This window comes from Calypte anna, chromosome 9, assembly GCF_003957555.1.
Source record: "Calypte anna isolate BGI_N300 chromosome 9, bCalAnn1_v1.p, whole genome shotgun sequence".
NCBI lineage: Eukaryota > Metazoa > Chordata > Aves > Apodiformes > Trochilidae > Calypte > Calypte anna.
This window is the reverse complement of record NC_044255.1, coordinates 17314347-17337512: the sequence shown is the minus strand read 5'-3', so window position 1 is coordinate 17337512 and position 23166 is coordinate 17314347. Positions and strand designations below refer to the sequence as shown.

General features: G+C 36.9%; 1 protein-coding gene across 1 annotated transcript; it reads right to left on the bottom strand.

Annotated features, from left to right (window-relative positions):
* Positions 1-2152: 2152 nt before the first annotated feature.
* Positions 2153-21258, bottom strand: MCCC1 (methylcrotonoyl-CoA carboxylase 1). The gene is made up of 19 exons (XM_030456541.1): positions 21166-21258; positions 19861-19907; positions 18727-18866; positions 18220-18315; positions 17943-18064; positions 16813-16960; positions 15852-15973; positions 14620-14731; positions 14217-14298; positions 13268-13395; positions 11418-11601; positions 10831-10940; positions 9309-9525; positions 8153-8239; positions 7535-7584; positions 6556-6693; positions 5834-5941; positions 4780-4851; positions 2153-3272 (listed from the first exon to the last, which is right to left on the bottom strand). The coding sequence occupies exons 1-19, from the start codon at positions 21222-21224 to the stop codon at positions 3153-3155; spliced, it is 2142 nt and encodes a 713-aa protein (XP_030312401.1). The 5' UTR covers positions 21225-21258; the 3' UTR covers positions 2153-3152.
* Between the last annotated feature and the right edge of the window lie 1908 nt (positions 21259-23166).

The following is a 23166-nucleotide window of genomic DNA, read 5'->3' as shown; positions in this document are numbered from 1 at the left end:
ATAGTTATTTATAAATCACTGTATCTGCAAATTTTGCAGTGTTTTGATTATCATTAGCCTCATTAAACAGGAGAAATCACAGGCAACTATCTACCAAGTGACTTGCCTGAAGTCACAGTGAGTCAGTGGCTGAAGTGCAAACACAGTCCTGCTCTCTTGCTTCCAGGTCTGTCTTCTTATCACTGACTAAGCATGAATTTAGGCTCTACACTACAGATCTGCACTGGGTATCAAGCTATCCTAACTGACAGAGGCTGAAGAGTGGAAGAGACAGAGATCCCCACGGGATCTCATTTTGCAATGATAACATTCACCCTGGCAAGCAGGATGTTACATCCCCGATCTACCAAGCTGCACAGTAACCTCATTGAGAGTGTTCCTCTCTGATCCTGTCGCACAGGAGCCATAGTCTGGAACACTTAACACCCTTGTTCTTTCCTGCAGACTACCAGCTGTGACTGAACTACAAATCCTGTGACCTGGGCCCCTCCATCCTCTGGCAGCAGGGTAGATCATTATAACTACAATCAGTTCAGATTCATTTCTACAGTGTCTATGACTTTAGTATCAGAACTGCAAAACTATTTGAAAATGTAGAATAATAACAAATAATTGGCAGAAATTATTCTTTTAGCTCAAATACTAAGGTACTGAATTTTAAGCAATTCAGTACACATCTATTCAGTAGTTTTTTTCTTACTTTATCACTGAATGTCCCACAGACAACAGCTTAGTTACAGCTATGTTACTATCACATGGCACTTATTAATTAACATTTATAACACAAGGGTTTATTTGTAACAAAAATAATTTTTCTGAATATTTCTCAAATTGCAGTTCTGGGTTACAGGAATAACCTACCTTTAATAATTTTTGCTCATCTCTGTGCTCAGTTAAACCACATTGCTGCAAAACATTTCAGTGGTGCAAATTCTGGTAGTGATTTCTGCAAGAGATTTTATTCCGAAGTAAACTAAACCATCACTGTTTGAAAAAAATCAAACTGACTGAAAACTTATAGAGAAAAAACAAACAGCTCATTTTCTAAAGTGATGGAAAATTAAAAATGGTTAACTATTTGTCTCTATTTCTAAGGGAGACATTTTGTCATCCTCCAAGGAACATGCTCTTGTTCCACTGAGTAGATGAGGCAAGCAGTGCAGACTTAGGGGACCAAGAAGCTCATGCTATGAGTTTTAATGTTGTGCTACAGATTCAGTATAGCAAAGTGGGTCTTAAAACACAGCAATGGCACACAGAAGCCAAAAAAAAAAAAAAAAAAAAAAAAAGCAAAGCTGCAGTGTCTCCTCAGGACTGTGTTCATGCTTCTGCATCTATATACAGAATCTATATTCAGCTTTTAGATAAAATAAGTTGCTAAACTTACCTGCAATGACACCCATTATGACTGTTTGGATTACTGCCTCCTAAATGTGATCAGCAGATTGTGACCTGTCAGATATCAGATGATGATACATAAACATCTCTTTAAAACCCTCTGATGTGTAAACATAAGCAACCAGGAAAGAATAAAATAGAGAAAAATGAAAACAAACATTCAAAGTTAAGCATAATTTTTATTTGACAGTAAATAAAAATCATTGTGGCAATATTCTAAAAGATCATCACTGAAGTGGCCATGGGATTATAAGAAAACTGAAAAGTATTAATGTATGCTTTAAATATACAGACTATCCAGAGCCATTACTTTTTTACAGCTTTTGTCTGAAATGCACACAAGGCACAGTTATAGGATCAGAGAATTCCCTGTGACATAGTACATTGATTCAGAAATAATGTTCCAGTAAATACAAGGATCCATTTTCAAAGATGTTAACTACAAATTTGGGAACACTGCATCATCTGTGTTCCTTTCTGCACTATAAACCATACTACCATCTTTAATTAGCATATCAAAAGTTCATGAGACAAGCAGAGCTTTACCTTAACAGGTGAGAAGAGTTTGGAAGTTTGCAACAATTAAAATGTGTAGTGAAATGAGGCAACCTAATTGGGGTGGGCCCCCACTGCCCATGAGCAGGATTAGGGGGCCAACCCTAATCTGGCACAGGTGGGCTTAACACAAACCCATGCCACTCCCTGGGAATTAGTGGCATCTGGTTGCCTCATTTCACTACAAAAATGTGTTTTTTCTTTCCCTTTTCCTGCTTCTCTGAGGTGCTTTTTAAACAAAAATTTAAGGCAAATGATTAATACACCAGAAATTTAAGTATATTTATATACTGTGTCTGAGAAATAGAATTTTTTTTGCATATAAAAAACCCCTACCCATTCTCCTTTATGCAAGATTGCAGATACGAAAAGTCTGATTACTGTTGTTACTCTTATTTCATGTTGCTATGAAGACTTTGGTATACTTAATTCCAGCCATTATGCAACATATTAGGACATGAACAATATGGGAAAATTAACAAGGATTTTGAAGCCCGTAGTTTATTTTGGCACACTTTTTAAGTATTAAATAAGATAAAATATTTTTTAATAAGATTAAATAATCTTTCTGTGCTACAGCTTCATGTTAGTAGATCAAATTTTATTTGTGGAGAGCAGTTTCATTAAAGCTTTGATTAGAATTGTAATGGTAATATGTACTTTAAAAATGTTTTGTATCAGATATTTCAAAGTATAGTAAAATACTTCTTTATGCAAATTTGCACTACTCATTTAGGTAAATGGGAAAAAAGAAGCACCAAAAATGGCCAGGAGGGATCCTGGGTTAAGGAACAATCCCAAATGCCCTATTCAGGCAAAAGCATAAGCCACAAATGGGAGTTTTGCCAGAGCAATGATTTCATGTAACAACTGTCACCTTTCAGATGTCCTTCATATCAATGCTCTCACATCCTGGGCTAAAAAGGCAGCTGTGAATAGAAAAGTAGGCAGAAGAACCCTGGCTCCATCCTCAAGAATTCTTCATTACCACTGAACATCACGTAGGCCCACGAGTTCTATATATGCCTACAGTATGGTGATATCCAAATTTCAGTGAAGCCAACATCAGTACAGTCAAACTACGCAGAAAGTGTAGAGGAAACCCTAACCTCTTACACAAAAGTTTGCTGAAAATATGAGATCCTTTCCTGAGAGGAAAACAGCAAAGTAGAAAAGTTAAAATGCACCTTCCTTGAATTTTATTTTGACTCAGCCTCTTCATCCATGAATTCAACCAGTGGAGTGTGTCTATTGGCCTGGGCACCTTCTTGGAAATTAACCTTTTTTATCACTCCTGCCTTTGGAGCCCGTATGGTATGCTGCACAGAAACAGACCAATAGAGAATCAGAAAAGTAGAGCTTTTTTCCCTCCTCTTCCTCTCCACCAAAAGCTAATATTACTTTTTCGGTAAAATTAGAACAGAACACACTTAATTACTTCCTCTGACACATGTATATTTATTTTAAACTATATTTTAAAATGTTATCCTAGTCTTTTTCAAGTTTTATTTTCTCATCAGTATTTATTTTGTAACTATACTGGGGACAAACATGTTACATAACATTGTGTTTTGAAGCATAAACAGCAGAATGTTATTTTAATTCAAAAATAATTTTTGTTATTGTAATAAATATCAGGAAGAAATAATGGAGTTTTAGTCCAAAATGTTAATGATATAGCAAATTTGTTCCTTTAAGAGGAATCTGCAGATTAAAGATATTTTTTTTTGCTGGCCTGGGGTGGTCTTTAATGACCAGATACCTGGCCAAATCCAGATGAAATACAAAGGCAGCTATAGGACAGGAATAGCATGAGTACATAGCAATCCTCAAACTGATCTACTTGTTTTTTTCATAAAGTTAGCCTTTCCAACGAAGTTCTGATTCTTGGCAATTTTGCAAGTAGGGTTAGTCTAATATCAGATCCTCACATCTAGGCAATGATCATTTCAATAATAATTGGCTTTTTAAATTTTATATCTTTTATTTCAATAGCACTAAGGAAAAAACACACCTTACTCTGAGATATCAGCTGGAAAGGCACAGATATTTATCACCCAATTGAACATAATTTGGGGTGTTAATTTTTTTAGTGCACAGATGTTGTATTCTGTGTAATTTTAGTGTATTTTACAGAGGGATATGATAAAGGAAAGAGAAATTTTCTCAACATTATTAATTCTGCTACCATAAACTTAAGTTCAAAAGAAACTAATAGCTAAACCAAACCAGTTCAGGCTTCAAAAACTACAGTTCAAGCAATTTGAGCCATGGTCATGCAGCGTGACAAGATATAATGGCCAAGCTATTAGTCCACCAAATGACACATGGACAATTACAAAGAGTCTTCAGTTTACTCTTGGTAAAACTTTATGTAAATAACAATTAAAATATAATAAAATAAAGCAAATACAGTAGTCTTGGGCTTATTTACAAAGTCACAATTAGCTATTTTTTCTGCATGAAAATGCAGGCATATGTTTATATACCAAGCAGTCAGCAAGAGATACATGTACAGTTTTCTGTTAGAAAAATGAAAGAATTATTGGCTTCTTGTGGGAGAAAGAGATGGATTGATAAACTAACCAAATGAACATTAAAACATCTGTAAGAATACCAGGGATTATATAATCATCATTTGTTAATAAAACAGAAGCAAACATAATCCTCTAAAATCTAGTCAGACACAATTTTCTACAGTGTATAAAGTGATACTGACGTCTGCAAACTATAATCTGCATCATGTTTCAGTAATGCAACCAAAAATGATTACATTAGGAGCAGATTTTTATTTTCTCAGTAATTAAAACCTTTCACGTCACTCACCTCCATTTTCATAGCTATCATAACCATTAGAGGGTCTCCACTCTGAACTTTATCCCCTGCTTTAACGAACACCTACAATTGAAGAGAAAATAGAGAAAAAAAATCATGAATGTTTGTACCATTAAAAATCATCACCTAGATCTTGGCTGAATAGATTTCACAAAAGCAGCCCATAATATCTTTATTACTGTTGAACTGGCTCAGTTATCTAGATAATATTCAGGGAGTCAGGAGCTCTACAAAATGGCTCAGTAACAGCTAACAGGATGAGCAGGAAGCCATTTATTTATCAGAGAAGAAACACCAAGAGAAGAGGCAATGTCAATTCTACCCTTTCTGTGCTTTGAATTTGTATTCTGAGAGAAAGTCTAGAACCTCTTCCTGAAGTCAGTCACTGAAGTTGTTTTTAAAAGAAAATCCAGAAAGAAGATTGCAGGAGCCACCTAATTTTGCTACAATAACTGATAGTTCCCTCAGTATGTAATAGTTCTACATTCAATGAACACCATCCTGTAAAAGGGTTCATGCCTTTTTATAGCTAGCAGAATCCTTTAAGTACTACACTCCTGGAAATCTCTTTTCTTTTGAAACTTTTCCACCATAGAGAAAGGACTTGCTGAGCTAAAGAAAAAACAAAACAAAACAAAACAAACAGAAGCAGCAAAATATACAGCTTGGGAAAAAAAAGACATTTCTGAATTTAATTTTTTTTTGTTAGATGAAATGTATCAAACAGCCTATAACACTTCAGGGAACTTTGACTAAGAAAGTAATGAAAATGAAGAAAAAATTACTTAAGCAGTAGGATTAGTTAAATAGTCATATCTTCCAGAGCTCTAGATGGAGAAGAATAGAAGCCTGTAAGCCTCTTGGGTGTATGCTGGAAAGTCAGAGTAAACAGGGAGAAGCTTCTCCCAACTGGGAGAAGCCCCACAGCACTGGTATGTTCAGATCTAATTCTGTCCTGGCAGTAGAGAAGCAAGCACCATTTCTGGAAGAGTGCACTTGGATAGATATTGGAGAAATAATTCCCTACCCATGTTATGATAATGACCTTTTCAACTGTGCCTGTCATGGGTGCCATGGCACTGCTCTGCGTTCCTGCAGAACTCACTGCAGATAAGTACTTGGGCACTGGAAGGCCAATCTGAGCACTGCCTTCCTAAAGAAACAAAATCAATGACACAGAAGTTAACAACATAAAACCATACCACTAGTGAACATATATACAGGGAAAGAATAGATGCAGCTTTAACCAACTCAGCCAACTGTTTAGGGTGGCAGACTGCTGGGGTCAGGTCAGCAAAAGAGACACTGCTCTTGCTCACTACTTTGCAAATGACCAAGTCTTACAAAAGATCCCCCACCTCAGATTCCACTCTGATACCACAGATTTTTCTTATCGTGCAGTATTGAAAATTAAATACACCAAAATAAAAGTATCAAACAGTTGTCCAGTTTAATGTAACCACTATGAAAAATTTAGATATTTGACCATTTTAATATTTAGTGTTTCCCACTCCCAAACCATAATTTTCAACTTTAATTCACCCAACTGTATCTTATCTTTCTAAAAGATATTTATTTTCTCACTCACTGGCCATAAGCAACTAAATTTTGGTTATAGTTATAAATCTAACAAGTATCAAAACATTATGGATTAATGCAAGAACTTAAAATTATCATTCTTTCACATTCTCTGGCAGCTTATGTTCATATTTCAATACCTAAAACTCTGAAATTTTACAGTTGTGATAACAAAGAAAGGAGCTTTACCGGAAGGAAGAGATAAATGGTGTTGTCCAAAATGACCAATTTGGACTTACACACTGTTCCATTTACCGAAGACCTCAAGTAAAATGAATCACCTTCATTGAACATCTCTCCAGAAATCAAGAATGTTTTATCTTGAATCTAAAAGTTAAATGTTTTTATAAGGTCAAAGTCTAACCCTTCATAAACAATAAACCAAAAGTTAGTACTTGTAGTATAGACTTGAAATCTGTGATTCTACATAGAAAATCCTGGAATTTAAAAAAAAAATGGTCTTTTTAAATCTTATGTATCCTTTACTTTTAAGTTAACAGACTGTAATCTCTATTCAACACAATAATCTAAGTTAGCTGGACAGGATAATTTTTACCATAAATTATGCAACAGCACTGAACAAAACAAAGGTATTTTATTTCTCTGGAAAAAAAAATCAGAATAATCAGTTCAGTAACACTGCTAGAATCCAGTATTTTTCTCTACCATTCAGTCTTAATTGGTATAGTTACACACTATTTTTCCACTGAATGAAGACCTTATAACACGCCTTGAAAGGACACAGTTGATCTGATAGTGATGTCTTAGGAAAAAAACATCCTGAGTAGGAGCAGAAATCAGGGCAGCACCCTGGGCAGCACTGTGAGTTGCCATCATCAACTGAGGAGTTGGCTGGGCTCAGGACAGGTTTTGTAGCACTCCAGAGACATTGTCATCTCTATTAACACCTCCTGCTTCTGCTTTTCCATCCCTTTTCTACAAAAACAAATGTTTTTCTTAACCTTATCTTCAAAAGCATTTTAGTAGCTCTTCCATGCCAATGCAGCATCTAACAAAGATAATTTCAGGACAAAATAATGATCTGCAATAATGGATACAAGAAAGCAAAAACACAACCCTGTAACAGTAGCTACCAAGTTTCTTCAGTCAGCAAGAAACTGATTCTTCTTTTATCTAATTAAATATCTGAAAAAAATGGGACTTGTACCTGCATTCTGTATGACCCTTCTTGAATGTAACTTACAGCTACATCCACAACTGTTCAATAAAACAAAATATATATGTATTAGTAGATTTCACTATATAATTTAGAGAATAATGACATATAAAGATTTAATCTTTATTCACAAAATAAAAGACAGACCTACCAATTCTAAGAAAAGAGTATTTTCAGATTAGTTTAGAACACACTGCAGATTTCATACTGAATTCTAGACAATTTGTTTACAATGACAAACACTTGAAGCTCTGGTCTGAAATCTGTATTAAGTTATCAGGACAGATTTTTGATGTGAAAATTGCTGAGCACTTTCACAGCAAAGTTGAGTAATGAAAAGAAATAGTTGCTGGCACTTAGTTCTCTTGAAAACCTAAACCTTATTAATTTAAATTATGAACTTCAGTAGTGTCCTTTGAATTCGGTTTATATTGCATCAAGATCTAACACCACTGATTAATCATGCAATTCCGTGAACTCCAAGCTTAAATTATATAAACTCATACTGCTTCTATTTGATATTTCTTAGTCTGAATTTTCAAGCACCCAATGATGTAACTTCATCTCCCAAGTATTTCCTCTCCCTTCACACACATTTTATTAACTTACTGTTTTCCCCATCCAGCAGAGACAGTTGTCTAGTGTAACACATATTTATCCTTCTACCAGTGCTGGATGCAAATGGTGAGAATTTATCTAGAACACAAAACAAAACAGATCTGTTACTTTTACTGTATTTTGGCAAAACACAACACTTACAACTTACACCATAAAGTCCAGTGTCCTATTATTACTACCATATATTTATGTTGCATGTAAAATATTGGGGAACCACTGTAATAGGTAGTGACAATCCCTGACTCAAACTTCACCACTGAATAAACTGAAGCTGTGAATATACTCTAACATCAGCACTTGGCAAGAGGTAGGATATTGACCCTCTTCCCTGAACACATCCTTCAACAGGCAACAATTCAACTCTTACACAGGAGATTCAGACTAACCTAAAGGTTCCAATTGTAACTTTCTAACAAGGCAGAAAATTGCCTGGGAAGATTAAGGGGTTTTCTATTTCTTTGTGGTTTTGAGAATGGATTGGATATACAACTATCAGATACTGCCTGATAAGTACATTGTCTCATGGAGCTAGGGAATACCAGATGGCAGCCTTTCCAATGACACTCTCCCATGTTTCTAGGACAATTAAAGTGCAGGAGGGAAAAAATTGACAAGGTTACTGGCAACGCATGTTAGATTTATATGAAGTTTGACTTAACGTGCCCCACCAGTACAGCCATTAACAGTGTCAGAACTCAAGAATGTTCAGTTCTTCGTGTCCTGTTCATTCCTTTAAACCCTTTCATTCATTAAACCCTTCGGCCTCTCCCAGTCCCAGCAGAGTCAATTTTATCTCTGAAGACCTTGGGCCAACTGTAGGAATAACAGTGGCTGATACTCATTGTTTACACTTGTGAAGAGCAAAGAGTACACAGTGACATTGATTATGAATCCCAAGGCCTTTCAGATAGTGCCTATTTGAAGTGCTGTGGGAAGCAATCTGTACATCACAGTCGTGGTATATTCAATATCGGTCCCTTAACAAAAGTTACAGTCTGCTTTGTGTGGAAATTATCTGACAGGTATCAGAATGCAGAACCCTGAGCAACCACGAAGGCAAAAAGGAACAAAATAATTGCATGAGTTCACAGCACTGTCAGACACAGTCACAAGTGCAATAAAATAAAAAATTAAGAATTATTCTTACCATCTGACTTATCTCTAAAAGCATCTGTTAGCATTTTCTCTTTCAGTATGAGCCCTAGAGCTGCCTGACACATAACTTCATGTGGGGTTGCCTTTTTGGTTGGAAATAGTTGATCGTGGTATTGAGGAATGAAATTAGTGTGTACATTTCCAGCTGCGAACTGTGGGTGTCCTGACAGGCTCAGTAAGAAATCAATATTAGTGCTTAATCCTACAATCTGTAAATAAAAAGAAGCATATTGCCAAATTGAAATGAAGTTATGGATGAGTACATAGCTTTCTGCTAAACTTATGCATAGATGATAAATGAATCTTTCTTCACACAGAACTGTTAAAACACAAATTTTATCAATAAAATGTCATGAATTCAACTGGCTTATTAAAGAAACAATTTCTTTTATAAAGAAAAAAAGCACCAAGAGTAGCTTTCTCAAAAGTACTGATTTCAAAATGCTACCTTTGTCCACTGTGAAGTCAAAGAAATTTTCCCAGCAACAGAATGGGTGGTTACTTAGGAAAAGTAAATGTTTCATAAAATCATCCTCTGACTACTTAGAAGAAGATTCCTACTATGAAAAGTGTCGCTTATTAAAAATTAATCATAATAGTTTTAGATACTCTGTATTTGATCTTTTAATACCAACACATGGGAATGGTGACTTTTATAAATTTACTAGGTTCTATACTTTCCTGTTCTGCAAAATACCTAAGCAAACAATATGAAAATTGAAATAATTGTTTTAGAGAAATCAGTGAAATTAGTAATTATATTGTACTGTCAGCATTTACTGACAAAACTACTAAGAAAACTGAAAAAACCCAAGGGAATTCTTTAATCTTTAACCTGCAGTAATCTTAATACTTTGCCCAGCAGTGGGCAAAACATTTTCAGTCCCTCAATCATGTTTATTCTGGTGATTTAAAGTGTAAATTTAATCTGCACAAAAAAAAAAATCCATTCTCACCTCCAGTCAGACCTTCCAATTTCTGCTTTTGAAAACAGATACAATGCCTGTAGTTTTTACAGGGGGAGAAGGGACCACTTCTCAGAAAGAACTGACAGCATGAAAAATTCTCTGTATTTCTTTGCCACCCGTATAGTCTAAAAACTTGATGTTTTTTATAAATTAGAAATTACAAGCAAATATTGTCTGATACAAAATCCCCTTTACCAATTCCTTTAAGTTTGAGAAAGCTTACACTACAATTGAAAATGTGGTTGCTTATCCTTACTCTTCTACAAAGTCCCAGCTGTATCACCCAACTGAAGATATTAAACGTAAGAAAAATCTACATGTAAACCTGGACTTCACACTTCTACTCACTCCACCTACAAAAAGAGTTTGCAACTTAAAAAAAAATACAGCTCCTGCAAGCAAATAATGAATCTGAAACAATAGTGGCAATGCAAGCTCCCTTTTAGAAACCAATTTGACTGGAGTATTCTATTCATCTTTTGTTAAATCAAGATGTTAACAAAGTTAGCTCAAGATTTGAAATCATGCTGCATTTCTTCTACTCACATTATATTGATGCAGACTGTATCTCAGCTTTCTCAGTGCTGCTTGACGATCCTCAGCCCAAACAATTAGCTTTGCAATCATTGGATCATAATGAACAGAAACCTCATCACCTAAAATATATTAAAAAAATGCTGTAACACTAAATCAAGTATTTCTGAAAGTTGATAATGTGTAGCTCTGCACATCATGTGGCATTAAACTCTGGCACAATTGTTTGCCACATTCTTCTGTCCCTCTATTTCTCTATGTTCTTAAAAAACATTAATGATGTAACCTGGCATTTCAATTCCAAGGACAACTTCAACCTTTGTAGTGGTACCATTCAAATTCAGTTGTCTTGGTTGATAAATTGTGTTGAAAATATAATAAGCATGATCTAATGGACAACAATTTGATTACAGGTAAATAAAATATTCAGCAATTGACCAGAAGTACATGGACAATCACAAGGAAGACTAATTCTGTAGAGATCTGTCTTTATAGAAACACCCTCTCAGTCAAACTTATTTAGGCAAAAGAGGAAAATGCTTACAAAGAAATGCTTTTAAGTTAAATAATTGTGATTATAGTAATGCCTTCACTTTTACCTTGTCTGACTCCAGTTTCTATCCTTGTGAATCTATCAGGTGGTGGAGTAGATAAATGCAGCAATGGGCCAGCCCCTGGCATAAAGTTATCATTAGGGTCTTCAGCATATATTCTAGCTTCAAATGCATGGCCCTGGAGCAGAATCTCTTCCTGCATTAGGGGAATCTTCTCTCCTGCTGCAACCTGAAACCAATAGTTTTGTTCTTTAATGAAGGATCAATAATCTGGAGTGCCAATGTATGATATACATAGATACACAATATCCTTCTAAAGATGAACAAGTAAGAAGCACATTTTAAAAAGCACAAGGAGAAAAAAGTGGTAGATGACCACAGAATAATTCTAAAGTTACTTATTCATTTTCTCTGGGAGTCAACACTCAAAGAATTTTTAATTACAGTGTAAATTTATCTCCTAATATTTCACAAAGCTATAACATAATGGAAAAAGTCAATTTTTTTTCTACTGGTTATGTAAAAAAAAATTAGGTGCTTAAGTTAAAGCCTAGTCAAATAAGACAAATTTTTACTAGAGAAAAATTTCTCCAAAAGCAGATGATAAAATGGGCTACTGGCAGCCAGCACTACTGGCACATGCTGTTGGTTCTTCTGTATCCTGTGCAATACAGAATGTGTACATTTAAGGTAATGTTTGTCTAAGGGGATTCCTAACAATTTAAGCACACTTAATGGGGAAGGAAATGTTATTTCATTACTCAAAGGAATTCACATTACAAATAGAGGAATACCAACAAACACTAGCAAGCCAATTTGAGACTATAAAAAAACAGAGCTTTTAGGGACAAAGTAATAACAAGCCTGCTACAGCTGAGCAGAATGGAGACTCTTTACCAGGAACCTACATAATAAAGACAAGTTCCCATTCAAAAATTTGTAACAGCATTTAATCTTCTTCTGAAGTGTCAGGTGTTTTCCATACTTTGCCTTCTGCCAGCAAACTATGGATTCCAGCAAAGACAGAATATAACGTTGTCTTCAAAGAAAAAGCATTATACAGATTCACAAACAATCTCCCCAAGAACTGACAGATTCATTCTTTGAGCCACATGCCAAGACCACTGAACCTTTATGCCTTCTTTTTCTTCTACCACTGCTTGATCCCTGCTCCAAGTCAGCAATGCTCAATTTCCATTCCCAGATCAAGAAGCCAAAAATTCCTCCTTTTGATATTTATTTTTTTCCCCTGATTATACTAAGTACTCCCCCATCCAATCTACTTAAGATCAACCTCTGCTGCTGTTATCACTTTTGGATTTATCTTACCAGAACTGTTTTTATCTACAGTTTGCTAAGATCCAGAACTTCCTGATCATTCAAATGTGTGACTAATCTCTGCAAATTTTGTATGTGAGGAAATAGCCTATTTACAGTCTATACAATTATACATTTATTTTAGAATGTGACAATACAGATATAACAGCAGACACATTTCCTTGTGAAGAATTTTCCTCCTATGGCCTGATCCAAAAGATTTTTGGGCCAGAGATACATGTGAACTAGAGTTTACAGACACCTTCAGCATGGCAAGAGAAAGATCATGGCCCTACTCCTCCCACTTTTCACATGCTCTATAACCTCTCTAAACGTAATTTTGAAATGTTTTTTTTTCTCTACCCAACTGGAAGAAAACTTTATTGGCATTCAGTGCGTTTACAAAATGCTCTACAATCAAATACAGTAATATGAGATGTTTCTTCAGAGCAAAGGAAACTCCACTCAACTACATGAATAGATGAAGATATGAAAATATATCTGCTCTCTCATGGGCAATATCAAAGAGCACAATTCAACAGACAGGAACTCTACAAGTAAAATCAATTAACACTTACCCTAAGCTGCCACTCCACCAAGTCTGTTCCAGTGATCATCTCTGTAACTGGGTGCTCTACTTGCAGTCTGGTATTCATCTCCATGAAATAAAATTTTTGTTCAGAGTCCATAATGAATTCCACTGTTCCTGAAGTATTTAATACAAGGGCATTTCACCAAAACAAGACTTTGTCAAAGTGGACATTTAAGAAACTTGGTTCATTTGTGCCAGGACTATTACTTCTAAACCAGATATGCTGAATGTCATTAAATTATATACAAAGTATCCTAAAGGGTGACACAATTGAAGTCTCAAAACAAAAGAGTTACTTCCTTGCACATTTACATATCTTGTGCTCTTTAGCAGTTTTCATCCTGCTTCATAGCTTCATTTTGATACAGATGTAAAAAGTGCATCAAAAATCTTTAAAGTATTGTGTGTGTGTGTGTACAGGGCATATAATTATTGTTGTTGGTTTGTGGGTTGGTTTTTTTTTTTTCAAACTTTAGCAGGTTATTTTCCACCTGGGAAATAATGTGGACTTTATAGACAGGGAACTCTTCTGTCTGTTTTTTTTTTTTTTCCCTTAAAAGTCTCTACTGTTTGAGTATAAAGTATTATTCTTTGTATGCTGAAAGAGCAGTATTTTTTCTCTTACTCTGCTCAAACTTAGTAACATTCATAATGCTGACTTTCCAACAACAATCCAGGTGATTGAATTACCTACTCTGAAATTTTTTCGTTCTGTTCTTCAGCTGCCCAATGGACCTGAGCTCAGACCAGGTATGCTGGTTTAAATTTGTAATTATGTCAGAATTAATTATGTGAGTACTTGATTAAACCTCAAAAAAAAAAAAAAAAAGAGGATGTGTGTCATACTGTACAACAATCAGATGCCAATTGCCTTGAAGCTCAATGTCTTAAGTTAAAATCATCCCTCTGGAGCAGCCATACCTCCTCAGGCTTACCTGCTCCCACATAGTTCACTGCTTTAGCTGCTTTGACAGCAGCTTCTCCAAGTCTCTTTCGAACTTCAGGATTAATTCCTGGCTGTAAATAAAAGTATAAGCAATGAGAAACTACTGTGAGTTTTGGTGACATTAAACCTACTATGCATGAATATTTTATGGCATTTAGCAACTATAGTGAAAAATCTTATCAACGTTATACTTAAACTCTACATGTTTTTAACGTGAGAATAATTTTCTTTAAAAAGGAACTTTTTCAATTAGAACATTTTAAGCAGCAAAATTTAAAAAGGTACTGAGAAGTACAATAAATTACTACTTGCTAAATAAATTTGATGGGAGTTAGCAATTATTTTAAAAATATGCCCATTCCTATCAAATGTTGTAAGAACCTTTTGCTCACCCCTGGAGCCTCTTCAATGATTTTCTGATGTCTTCTTTGCACACTGCAGTCTCTTTCAAACAAATAGACTGCATTGCCATGCTGGTCACCAAATACTTGGACTTCAACATGCCTGTTTTGTAATAATAAATGTTTCAACACATTCTCTATAACACCCCAATCCTGCAAGTGACTTCACCCAAAAAGACTCTGAACTTTTACATGGTCCTACAAAACTCCAGGGCTTCTTATAGGCTTAAATGTCTACCCCCAAATAGACAAAGATACAGAATGAGGCTGCTAATCTGCAGGATTTCAACTGGTTTAGACATCCTCAATAAAATAGGATTCTAAATGCAAGCTACTGCAGTGAAAACTCAGGCCATAGGATAAATAAGGTAAGTATCTAAAGGCTGCTACCTCTTTATTAGTTATTTTATTATAATAAAAGTAAAACCACTTCACTATTATTTGATAATGATGATTTCCCTCATAATTTACTGCATAGCAACTCATAAGAGGAAGCAGCCCCTGGCTCAGGAATAACATTGTCTGGTGTGTTTTGTTGCCACACAGTAGGTGGCAAAACTTTATTCTATGTACAAAACTAACAAAAATCTGAGATCACTGTGATAAATCCTGTGATGCTGACAAAAGAAATTCCCCAGGGATTTAATGAGATTTTTCTCATGCCCATTTAACAGCATAATCAGGCCCTGAGTTTCTTCATAATAAATGCTTCCTTCATAGTGATGCTTTGGAAAAAAAAAGTTGTAAAGTACAAAAGTATTTTAAAGACCTCTGTAAGAAGTTCTTTATAAGAGATAAATTAACTCAGTTCCACAGTTGAAGCATGAGCTAAAGACTATCACTTCTATTTTAAGTATCAAAATAGAGAAAGATTAAGTAAGTAGTTCAGGACACCTGACAGCAGAAAAACCATGACACCTTGACTCAGGTCTACACATTATTACAATATGACTTTTTTCTTTCTAGATGCAAACTGAGTTTAGAAAGCTCCCTCAAGGTAGTCTATCAATGTCATTAAATGTCACTGCCATGTCTCCCAAGCAGCTGTATTTTAACTTTTATAAATCAAAACACAGTCACTACAGAAATGTAAACATTATAAACAATTTTAACCGAATTAACTGCTACCACAATGCACAAGACCAATTTTCATCCTACTTTCTAGTTCTGTTTAGCAGTAGAATAAACATTACAGTGTTTATATTGAAATATTTATTTTGCACCTTGGATTATCTACAAATTTCTCAATCAGCATTGCATCATCATTGAAAGACTTCTTGGCTTCCCTCCTAGCTGATTCTAGTTGGTCCAGAAATTCCTCCTCTGAGTGCGCAATTCTCATACCCTAAAATACAGGAAAAAAACCCAACACAACAAAACACATATCTAAATGTCTACAAATATGGTGCACAATAAAAATTCTTGCTGTACACAAACAGGTACTTGACTAAAACAACAGGATATGAGCTTAACAATAACACTTTTTCCTTTCTTAAATTTTAGCAAAATTCTTTATCAGCTTCAAATAATACAATCCTACTAAGTCCCACTCTACATGCCATAAGAAAAAGCTACCATTCCACTGAATAAGGCTGAGTGTAAAATTCAATTCTTATTCTTAAGATTTTATTTCTAAATATCATAGAAATTTCTCAAATTTGACAGAGAAAAACTGATTTCATGACAAAATAAATACAGTTAATTTAGAAATTACTAGATTTTCTTAGTATGTCATTTTTATAAAATTTTATTTCAGAGTAAAATCAGAATTAGACAGGGAATTAATACTTTTAAACATGTCTAGACACAAAATAACTAAATGGTAGTTCTAGTCGCTCAATATTCATCATTTAAAAGTTCTGGCAAAAAAGGTCACAGAAGCTATCACAAAGTAACAATTTAAAGTCATCTAATTTCACAGGAACAAAACCATAGGACTTTTTCTGCTGTGAATTACTGGAGACCACTGGAAAAACCTCTTCCAATCTATGCCAGCAACTTATATCATGCCTGACTGCACAACAAATGGAAATGAGATTTCATAGTGCTGTACTGGAAATTAATAACAAATTTAAACTAACAGTAGTTTTCCACTTCCTTTGTTTTCAAATATTTCTTTTAGAATATTCATTTACAGAAGCAGAGACACAACAACTTTACAGTATGTGATGAGATTTCCTTTACCTTTCCTCCACCTCCACGAACAGCTTTAATCATTACTGGAAATCCTATTCTCTTGGCATGTTCCTTCAGACATTCATCTGACTGATCTTCTCCATGATAACCTTCAACAACAGGAACGCCAGCAGCAGACATTATAGCTTTGGAAGTGCTTTGACAGAATAGTTTTATGTTTAGAATGGCAATAATATTTTTTTTCTTACTTTAAGATCTGTACACATTCCCAATGTTAAGTGTCCTTACAAAAGCTGATGCCACAGACCTTAATGGGACCACTTACATCAGTAGATTACACATAATTTGATTGTAATTCATCAAAAGTTTCAAATGGGCAATTTCAAATGGGCAATTTTTTTTCTCCAAGCCCTCCAGATACAAGCTCTTGTCAGTTTCAGGTTTGTTTTCTTTCCCATCTTTTAACTCACAATACAGAGCCCAACACAACATTTTCAATTTAAAAGATTGCATCCTGCCAAAACTGTATTTAAAACTGTACAAAAGGAAAAACTCTTTTCATGATACAGGCTGGATTCTAACCACACATAAAACACTTGAGTGTAACAACTGTAATCTCAAATATGCATGCAAATCTACTTAAAATAAAAAAGGTAATTCACTCTCACATTAGGAAGTGATAAAAAATTAATTATCTGAAATTAGTTATTACACAGTTTGTGTTGGTAATAACCTAATTTCCATATTCTTGATTTATACTTCATCCTCTGGAAACATTTATTTCATCTACTTAATTAAGATTAAGATTCTCCACGGTGAACAAAACTTACCAACCCATTTCACATGAGCCCTAGTAGCCACTGATGACACGGTGTTTCTTTTCCACCCTTCTTTGACCAATATCTGACTGCTGAAGCTCTACCTATGTAACACTGCAATACCCTACATCTGGAATACCAGAATCAGCTAGGTATTTAATTATTAAAATCCTAATAACTGAACAACCTTGACTGTTCCTATGCCTATATGAAGCTCACACCAATAAACTTGGAGCTTATTCCTTTGAAGATATCCATAAAAATAAAAGAGAATAAAAACTGATGGAACAGAACAATTATGAGGCAACTGGTAATTTGTTAACAAACTACATAACCAAGTAACAAATCAGAAATAGATACCTCTTAATACCCATATCTCTGATAGCAGATGAAGGCGGACCTATGAAGATGATTCCCTCCTGATTGCACAACTCTGCAAAGTCTGTGTTTTCTGAGAGGAAACCATAACCTGGATGAATAGCCTAAAATAGAATAATATTACCAGCCTATTTTTACATTACTGTAGTTTAGAAAACCCTGAAAATTTAGCAGAGTGCTAGGGAAAGACAAGATGGAAACATCACTGGTAAAAATAAAGAACTAAAGAAGATGAAGCAAACAGTCATGATCTGCTTACCTGTGCTGCTGAGGCCTTGGCCACTTCCATTATTTTTTCCATGGCCAAGTAACTCTGCTGGGAGGGAGCTGGACCAATGCAATAGGCTTCATCTGCCTGATACAAAAAAATACATATGACACAGACTGTTTATTAGATAATAAAAAGCAAATTTAACTAAATTTCTCAGCTAATGATATGGTTTATCAGACTGCTAGCACACAACAGTTTAAATCACTGTCTCTCTCCATGGAGAAACTCAACAGCATTAAACGAATTCTGACTTTCTTCCCCAAATAAGAGTCCACTTTCTAACCCCCTGTGGCTATGTTGGAATTAAGAGTGCCAAATGTTAATGCACCTCCTGTAAAGTTGCCAGGTGCAGAGACAGAGACATGGCAAACTTTTGACTCAATGAAAACTTGGAATCAAACTCATTGCCACATATATCTACTTCTACATCAACCTTATTAATGCGAAATAGCTGTGAATCAATGTCAAAAACTTTTATATATAAATATACTTGACCATTGCTACGTGCATGGAATTTCTGTCTGCTTCACTATAAACTGCTACAGACTTCACACCCATTTTCTTTGCTGTTCGCATCACTCGGCATGCAATTTCTCCTCGGTTTGCGATAAGAATCTTCCCTATGCTGTGACCTCCTGTTTAAAAGGATGAAGAACAGTAAGCAAGTTTTAAAATAAATATATCCTTTAAAATATTCCCATAAACAAAGTTAAAAATTCAGATTTCTTGTACATAATGTATTGCATTTATGTACTTCTTCCAATAATGAAAAACCTCATCCTTCACCCAGAAGCATTTCCATAAGTATTGTAATCTTTTTTCTTAGAATTCTTATGCAGAAGTATATTTAATTTCAGTTTATTTTTCTTTTTAGAATGCAAGAAATAGATTCCAACCCTAAAACAACACTTAAAAATAAAAGCTGGTGCTTATATTTTTACTTACCTTGGGACCAAGTAGGAAACAATTAACCTGTCCTCACCCCATGGCCCCAGAAAAAGTGATTCACATCACTCTGAAGAGCACTACTCCCCACTGATACACAGATACAAAGAAATAACAAGACAGGATTTTTTTTTTAAACACAGTCAGAAAAGCTTCTATTAAATCCCATGACAGCAGTTAAAACATATTAGAAATACCAGGCCAACACAGTCAGAGACCTTGCTGGCAGAAATAAATAGCTTAAAACTACATATTAAAATAAAAATATATCTCTGAATTCTGAAACGTATAATTTTAGACAATATGACAACAAGGTCAGTTTAAATATTTTTGCTAAGTATTTTTTTTACTTACCTTCACATATCATTTAAATATCATGATGTCTAAAAAACAGATTTTGCAACGTTTTTACCAGAAAAGGACGCAGAGGAAAACATCACAAAAATAAATAGTTTTCATTAAGGTGAGTATACCTAAATATGATAGATAAAATTATTCAAAATGTTTACACATTAAGATTATTTCTGTTAGGTAAACTACAGGCTATTGTTTTCAAAAACTATATAAATGTCAAATATTTTTTTAAACTAGTTTTTCAGTAACTAATGGTCTAAAACTAATTGCAAAACAATGCACATGACACAAGCAATAAAACCTAGGAGATGAGGAAATAAAGTTTCATACCTATTGTTGAGGCCCATTTCACAAATCTTTGTACTTGGTTCCATTGCCTGCAACAACAATAAATAAATACACAAAAGCATTACAAAACTATAATGGCAACCCAGCTACTTTTCTCTTTTTTAGCTGTGAGAAGGACAGAACTAACACAGTTCTGAAGCTTTTAACACAACCATTTGTACCAAACAATCACAGAATTATTTGGGTTGAAAGGGACGTTAAAGATCATCTTGTTCCAACTGCATGGGCAGGGAGGATACTAAGGCACAAGAAAGGTTACTGAACCTCTTCAAATCTCTTGTGGAAAGGTTTTCATTTAGACCTGACAGAAACAGCAAATTATTTCTTTGCTTCTTTTCGCAGTGTTCAATTTGAAATAGTCACCATTAAAAAAAAAATAAATCTTTTTGTGGACAGCCAATGTCTGCCATTTATTATGGATGAGGATATTTGAAGCACTGAAGGAAGAAGACTTGAACAATCACAAAACAGAAAAGCTTAAAAAAGTAAAACAGGAGTTGTTTGTAAAAAAAAAACGGGCAAGAGAGAGGAATTTGAAAGACAGAAAGCAAGAAGAGTTCTGAAGAATTTTGGAAATCAATTAAGAATTTTGGAAACTAATAAAAAGTACTAAAAAAAAATCAGATAGTGAAAGCCAAGTGACTGGAAGAACCTGTAAAAACAAACTCTTGGGACTGGTCTCAATTATCATATACATCCACTGCTGAATCTTGGATCAAGTTCAGCAATTCTTAAACGTTTTCAGACAAACTCCTTGGCACCAGATGGCCAGGAGCTCAGCTTCAGTGACAGGAGAGATCTGTGCATTTCCTGAACTCCCCATAAACAGCTGTCATGGGCCCCGATTCCTTCTGCACGGGGTCACAGGGTGGCTACAGTTACCCAAGACCCCGAGCACCCAGGGCAGCTGCATGGAATCCGCAATAATTGCTAAACCTACGCTTGAAACTCGGGATGGGGATTTTTTACTCTTTCTTTCAACGGAGGAGCCCAGGGTACCCGCATCCCCCGCACACCGAGCACCGGGACCGGGAGGTAGCGCAGCTCCCTCGCTCCCCCCGAGCCGCAGACCCCGCTTCTTCCCTCGGGCAGCCCCGCTCCAAGGATTTAGGAAACCTCCTCCCTCGCCAGGCCCGACAGCCGCCGCCTCCCTCCCGGGCGCGTCCCCATTAGTGGCCGCCGACCGGGGCCATCCCCCGGGCGAAGCGCGGAGGCAGCGACCGCCGCCTCCGAGGACCCCCGGGTCCCGGCGCGCCGTGTTCCGCCTCTCCCCCGCCCCGCACTCACTGCCCCCGCAGTGCCCAGAGACAACGACGGCCCCGCTCTGCCGCCATCGCCATCGCCATGTTAGTGATCACAGGGGCCGGCGGGACGGAGGGTGTGCGGCCCAGGCCGCTCGGCAGTGGCTGCCGCGGCAGAGGCGTGGTGAGGCGGGAGGTGGCCAAGGGGAGGTGGGCGGGGAGCGAGGGGAGAAAGAGCTCGGGGAGGAGGGAGGTGACGAAAAAGGAGGGGCCAGGGGCAGTTGTGTGGGAGGGCGTGATATGGCTGTCTGGTGTGTCCAATGCCTGATCACCCTCTCTGCAAAGAATTTCTTCCTAATATCCAACCTAAACCTCTCTTGGCAGAGCTTAAGTCCATGCCCTCTTGTCCTGCTTGTAGCTGCCGGGGAGAAGAGACCGACCTCCCCCTGGCTCCAGCCTCCTGTCAGGGAGTTGTAGAGAGTGATGAGGTCTCCCCTTAGCCTCCTCTTCTCCAGACTGAACACCCACCAGCTCCCTCAGCCCTTTCTCACAGGACTTGTGCTGGATCCCTTCACAGCCTCCTTGCTCTTCTCTGGACCTGCTCCAGCACCTCAGTCTCCTTCCTGAACTGAGGGGCCCAGAACTGGACACAGTACTCGAGGTGTGGCGTCACCAGCGCTGAGTACAGGGGCAGAATCCCTTCCCTGGACCTGCTGGCCACGCTGCTCCTGATCCAGCCCAGGATGCCATTGGCCTTCTTGGCTACCTGGGCACACTGCTGGCTCATGTTCAGCTTCCTGTCAATCCAGACTCCCAGATCCCTTTCTGCCTGGCTGCTCTCCAGCCACCCTGTGCCCAGCCTGGAGCTCCTGATGGGGTTGTTGAGGCTAATTGAGATAAATGCAAACGGATGCACGGCACAGAAGGACTTCTCACTTTACTTCTGGAAGCGCAGGCTCTGAATCGAAGCTGTTCCTTCATAAATGCTATGAGGGTAGCTGGAATGTTCCACTATCTGGGGATCCCTGTGCCCAGGGCCCAGTGCCCAGCTCAAAGCTGCTGTGAAAATGGAGGAGGTCAGAGAGTGTCGGGACCGGCACATCCCACCCTCTCGGCAGTAGAGAGCAGATGTGACCGGTACCGGTACTGCTGCTGGAGCTCCACCTTCCATTCGTGCGGGTCCTGCTGAAGGCTGCAGCACGGTGTTGCCGCTCCTGAGGGGACTGGGCTGGGTGGCTGTGCCGCTGGTCAGGCCTCACCTCGCCCTTCCTAATATTCTCCATGACAAGCTAGATCTGATAACGCAGCATGAAAAGGAGGGTGAATCGCCAAAGTCACCTCGTTTGCCTCAGTAAAGATTCACTGAACCTAGGTTAACAGTAACATCCAGATGTGCCGTGAGACTGCTAAGACTACAGCAGGCATTTCCAAAGTAGCATTTCACATCACTTTGATTTTAATATTAATTATATAAATATTTTTTAAAAAATCAAACAGTAGCACTTATCAAATAAGTATTTCTATCTGCTGTTTACAAGTAGAAAAGCAACAATGCTTTTTCACAAAATACACAAACTGCCGATTGTGACAGTGGTAGTATTTAATGTATTCACCTGTTCTCCACACTCTGAAGTGTTAACACGGTCTCTGACACTAAGAACGTTCTTGGTATGTGGGTAATCTCTGCTCATTCTGCTTTTAATGTGGGCTGGTGACCCCCACACCAAGAGAGAGGCTGTAATGGGTTGCATGGGTGCAAGGTCAATTTGGGGAAACACTATGGTCCCTTGACCCTGATGGCAAGAGCTGGTGGGTGCACCACTTTCTCTGAAGTTAAGCTTTTAAATCTAAATTATTAAGAGAAACAACAACTTTTCAGTAATTCATTAACTTCAATCTTCCTCAACATACATGCTGACAGCATAAATCCTACTCTTGTCTTCTGAAATCCAAATTTAAAATAAATTCAACATGCTTCTAAACACAAGATGGCAGCATTTTACGTAGTTTATCAGAACACTGGGAAGAGCGACCGGTATTTTACAGC

Bases quoted from the DNA above. Each gene is read 5' to 3' on its own strand.
- MCCC1 (XM_030456541.1), bottom strand. From the start codon at position 21,224: ATGGCGATGGCGATGGCGGCAGAGCGGGGCCGTCGTTGTCTCTGGGCA. The intron at 16,961-17,942 runs GTATCTATTTCT...ATTCTGTCAAAG, and splicing joins AGAGATATGGGTATTAAGAG to CACTTCCAAAGCTATAATGT. The intron at 8,240-9,308 runs GTAAGAATAATT...TTTGTGTTCTAG, and splicing joins TTTTAGAGATAAGTCAGATG to ATAAATTCTCACCATTTGCA.